General features: G+C 36.4%; 1 protein-coding gene across 1 annotated transcript in view; it reads right to left on the bottom strand.

Moving 5' to 3' along the window:
* Window positions 1–5,190, bottom strand: part of NCAPG2 (non-SMC condensin II complex subunit G2) — a 41,666-nt gene extending 36,476 nt beyond the window's left edge. Inside the window, exons 1-4 of the mRNA XM_029961843.1 lie at window positions 5,098–5,190; window positions 1,842–2,033; window positions 744–858; window positions 48–205 (exon numbers count right to left, since the gene is read on the bottom strand). Of these exons, the coding sequence (XP_029817703.1) occupies window positions 48–205; window positions 744–858; window positions 1,842–2,033; window positions 5,098–5,172 (540 nt within the window). The 5' untranslated portion in view covers window positions 5,173–5,190. The remainder of the gene's footprint in view (window positions 1–47; window positions 206–743; window positions 859–1,841; window positions 2,034–5,097) is intronic.
* Between the last annotated feature and the right edge of the window lie 335 nt (window positions 5,191–5,525).

Raw genomic sequence — 5,525 nt, 5'->3', positions numbered from 1 at the left:
TTGACTTATTAAAAAATAATCTGAAAGTCAGTATAGCTTCAGCATACCACAGCAGCTTTATGCAGGCTTTTTCTTAGCAGAATGATAAAGAGAGTCTTCCCCAGAACCTCCTTCCCTTCCAGTCCCTTCTGCCACCACATTTCACATACACGTTGGATAGCATCCTGGAGGATTTTTTCAGATGCAGGTAATGCAGGAAGAATACCTACAACAGTAATAAAATAATTATTGACTGCAATGAGCCAAGTTATTCCTGTAAAACAGTAGCCTGTTAGTACACTAACTGTACCTCACAGTGTCAACCAGCTCTTGCCACATTTACACACCTTAATGGCTTATTCTCACTGCAGGTATTTAGGCAGCTTTATCAGCTCTCAGGGTTTGGCCAAGTTTTTTGAACAGTAATAATGGAATCTTAAGTTTTGCCTTAAAAATAATATAAGCCACAGGACAATCAAAGATACCTATCATTGAGTGAACAGCTGGGAGAAAGAAAACTATTTAAAGTTCCAACTTCTAACTTGGGCAGCTGATTCTTAAGTAAACACTCCCTTAACTTTGTCTCAGTAAGAGCTCCCATCAGTACCAACTCTCCTCAGTACCAACTCTCCTCAGTACCAACCAGTAAACCCACGACACCTGGGAATTGTGTTTCACAGGCCAGCTGGATTTCAGTCAGCTCAAACAAACAGCCCACTATACACATTTGTAAAATGCTGGATTCTGTACAGATAAGTACCCACCATTTAAGATAAAAACACATTCTAGAAGAGCTTTGTAGTTTACATTTTCATCCACTGCAGGTATGGAAGCAATCACGACAGCTGTCACTCCTTGGATCACTGCTACAGTTTGTTTCTGAAAGAAAGCCATGTTAAGGAAACAATTCTGCAGTTTGTTTTGGACTCAGAAGATAATTTCAACAAGAAATAAACCCTAGCAACAGAGAGCAGAGCTCAATTATTATGCTTCCATTTTGAAGAAGGAGTATACTGGCACCCAAAACCTATCAAATAAGAGGCAAAAGAACAGAGTTTTAGAGTACATCTGCTTCAAAAAGTTTGAAGAGGGCTGTCAGCTCCAGCTAGTAGATAATTGTGACTGTACATGTGTATCCATTCCTCCACTAAAAACCTCATCTGCAACAAACCCACTCAAACACATCCATTTCAGAGCTAAACAAACCTTAACTAGCAGGGTCTTGTGCAACTCAGGAATGTGTAGATCTGCTCACTTTGGATCCAGGTCCATGACTGATTTTCTACAAGCCTCCAGGTCTCCCCAAGGGTTTCCCCACTACATTTCTTTTCTTTCTTCAAAATTAAAGTAACCCTTTTCCCTGATATTCTCAAGACTAGATAAGACTACAGCAGATGGAAGTACATGAGAGTCTGAGTCAGAGAAATTCTATATAGGCTCCATTTGTGGAAGGGACATTCAAATCTAGATTTCATGATCTTCATTCGAAGAAATGGCAGAATAAATCAGGTAGTGAATTTCTTATAGTATATGCCAGATACTTAAGGAGCATTTGTAATATCAGCATTCATTTACTGAAATAAGACATACAAAAAAGCCCAATTAACTCTACTGAGAAAACCACGTCACATCTTTCATAATTAAAATTACCAGCAGATCTAGTGCTTTATAGTATAGACCAATCATAAGTTCAGCTTAACCCATGCATAAATTAAGTCAGTTGAAAATGGGCAGGGGGGTGATGTTTGGAACTGATCTTATTTGATAAACCTTGCATGTTTCTAGATGCTATGGAAATATTCAATTTTATTTCCCCAAAAATATGAAATACTCATCCTATTTTCATTTTACAAGATTCTTACAATTTCTGGAGTTATCTCGACTTCCATGTGATCATCACTTCTGTCATCTCCAGTCCTCTGCCACGTTTCCACAGGGCTCTCCATCAAGTTCTCTGTCAACAGCTGTGTCAGTCTCTCCCATAGCACTTCCTTTTTTTTTCTTGGCAATTCTTGAAGGAGTTCGTTCAAGTCAAAACGATCAACTGTATTTTTCTGTGAATGGTCAGAAGACACCACACAATCCCACATCAGTGAAGTGGCTTTTATTTCATCATCACATTTTCTAAAATTAACAGGGTTTTTTATATTAAGGATTAACTTGCAGTTATAGAGATAAAATATAACTTCTAAAAGTTATATATTTTTTAAATAGCATAATTTTTAAATTTCTACTACTTGACACTGTATCATGAAGCAAGAGTGCTGCTCTTGAGACAAAAGCCCTTGAGAGCAATGGAGACAACTCCATAACCTTAGCTAAGAAGCTCACAGTGGCACAGAATTCAAGTCCCTGATGCTATCTTTGCTATCTTAAATACAGATTGATGGTGGCTGTTGAAAGAAAATCCTTAGGCAAGGCCTAGAAATGCAACAGTCAGTAAAGCCATAGGAAACAGCACTCCTGATTCAGGAGTGGGATCTGCACATGTCAGTGCTCTGTACACTGCACTGTTCTAAAGCCCCCAGCACATCCCACTCCTGAGCACATCACCCCCACACTCTCCTCTTCAGCTCTGGTGGCATCAAAGAAGGGTGGGCAAGCTGCTAGGAAAGGGAACATGCAGAGAAAACAGGAGAAGGAAAACTGGGCACAGCCAAGAGGAAGTACAGATGATTTTTGAAATGTAATTTGCAACACTAAAATGGAAGGTTTACTGGATCAAAAACACTTCAGAGGAAAGAGGGAGAATGTCTGTGACCTTGAAATAAAAATATTTTTCCTAAAAAACAGGAATCAAAATGAAAAAGTCGAAGGTAAAAAGAAAATTAGAAAGTAATGAAAAAAGCAACACTAAGTATTAGAACATTTCTAGAAGGGCATGAGAAGAAAGATCCTGTTACATATTTATAGGAGAATTTCTATCCTACTGTACAGTTGGAAACAAACACAATAAACCAAAGGCCTCACAGGGAGTTCTGCAGCCCTCTCCTTCAAAGAAACCCAAAAGACAGGATATTAAGATTGTACTGTTTTGAATAAAAAGAATGAATTCATAATAACACCAGAGCTTTCGAAGCTTTCTTTGGGATGATCTGAGATAGAATTATTCCAAAATTTATAAGGGAAAAGGATCACACTGAACTACAGTCATATCTGTGACTCCTATTTTTCTGTCTAACAATGTGTTTTCTTGAACTGGAACAGGATTTAGTGGAAAAAACCAGCACCTGATAAAGACCTCAGTGAACAGCACCACATTATGATTACATTTTTAAAAGATTACTAAGAAAGAGAAGTGAAAAGCCCACGACAAACCTTGAAGGAAAATTAGCAAACCCCAGGAATTTTACAAGATGCAAATTAAACAAAATATTTAAAAGAAAAATTTAAGAGGAGTAGTGTGTGTATTTAGAAATAGGCATTGAAAGAAGTAGTGGTGCTAAGAACAGAATTTTAAAAAAAATCTTAAAAGACAAATTCTGAAGCTAATGCATCAAGTAAGTAAAAAAAGCAGGGCAAATGTAATACAAAAACTAAGGAAAGCAGTGAAGTTCTAACCATGCTTTCTGCTTCCTTCTACTTCTAAAGGACAGAATACACACCCACAGCCTTCTCCAGAAAAGCAGTCAAGAATTTCTCAAGGGAGATTCTAAAAGGAGGATCCTCATCCTAACACAAGATACACACACCCTCTATCTAAGGGTTTCAAAAGGAAATTAATAAAAGAACTCAGGTCTCTTGGACACCAAAAAGTAATCTGGATATTCATGTTCCCTTATGCTAGAAAGGCATGAAAACAGTTTTAATCAATATTCTCATTTTAGCTGGTGACAAAGTTTCCAGAGATATTGGCAACAGCTGAAAACTGTTGCAAGAGAACTCTTGTGAATTGGTGATGAAAAATAAAAGGATGAAAAAAAAAACATTTTCAATCCAAATAGGCCAAGATATGTTAAGATAAATTACTGAATGCAGATGGCAGAAACAACACAACCAAATCAATTGAAAAGGAAACACTGCAAGTACCATATGTTGTCCTAAACAAGTTTCTTGTTAGATTTGGGGGAAAATGGGAAGGAGACTTTAAGCAAAGGCACTCTGGTAATAAAGTTGTCATCTCTAATTACATGCATTCATGCAATTGGAAGAAATAACAAATTTCTTGGAGAGACTCAATGATGTTTCAGAGATGAATTTTCCAAGTTTATTATACAGAATGTGGTTGTGGGTTTAATACATTTGCTGCATTAGTACATTAGTTCATGCCTCTGTGGACATAGAGGTCAACTGATCCACTTAGTACACTGACACAGATAATATCAGGGAAATACTGATTAGAAAGCTTAAGAAACTAACTTCACAATACCATTTATAAAGGCAAGCAAAAGGTGTTTAGAAGAAATCTGGTATATCTCAATACCAGGCAGATTGAAGCTTAGTGGAAAACACCACAATGCAATTATCTGTCATTATTATGCCAATATCATATATACAATGTGACAATGAACTTCTAATAGCAGATTTCATGGGACTTCTTTTGTTGTTCCTCCCACTTCTCTCCACACTGCATTTAGAGAGAGCAATCTATCCCTTCTTGGAAGCATTCAGTGATGAAAAGAACTATTAAAGTACAACTAAACATGGACCAAAGAAAAATGGACAGTCAAAACTATTACATGAATGAACACATACTAGTGAAACGTGCCTCTGCTATGTTTGTACATTAACTCATATTCATGACATACCAATAAACTCTTTCATAGGTTGAAATTTAAAAATACAACACTCCATCAACATCAAATCACTTGGGGTTTTTTTAGTATTACCACAGTACTAATAATTTCTTTTTTAAAAAACTAAACTGTACATGGAACAACCAAATGTCTGAAAAATTAGTTGGTTTATAAATAGCAACATTTCAGCTTCTACAACTTTTTCAGCCCATGTTCCCTTAAGTGCCATTTGAACTTATTTCCTACAGCAATCATTCCAGCACATCTGCAAGTACCAGATAAGCACTTTCTGTCCCTATGTCACACAATTTCTGCATCAATAACAGCCTTATGATTTCATAAGTGTACCACTGCAGATACAAGTGCACACTGGGTTACTCACAGGATTCTGAGTGTAATGCAGGAAGTCTTCAATTGACTCTTTAGACACAACTTCCAAAAATTCTTCACGTTTCATCGTGGAATTGTTTTTCCTTGCTCTATAAACAAAACATTAGACAAGGTACTGTATCTCAAAATAAGACCATTTTAGTCTCAGTTACAGTTATATATTAGTTATATATACAGCAATTATGTATGTATTATAGCAGTTATATATATATATATATATATTACATAGTTATAGAAGTTTTCCCTTCCAAAATACTGAATTGGCATCTAGATTCACAACATCACTAGGCCGCAGGGTTTGCAAGCTTTCTTTTTGGTTTTTTTACTAAATAAGTCTTGAAGAAGAGCTTTTAATGGATACTTTGATTTTTAAAAAAGCACAGTGTATTATTCAGCACATAGCCCCTATTTAAGCTGGCC

This window comes from Manacus vitellinus, unplaced genomic scaffold (assembly GCF_001715985.3).
Source record: "Manacus vitellinus isolate BGI_N305 unplaced genomic scaffold, ASM171598v3 scaffold_3_pilon, whole genome shotgun sequence".
Classification (NCBI taxonomy): Eukaryota; Metazoa; Chordata; class Aves; order Passeriformes; family Pipridae; genus Manacus; species Manacus vitellinus.
Note: the sequence above shows the minus strand (reverse complement) of the source record. Positions and strands in the feature narration are given on the sequence as shown.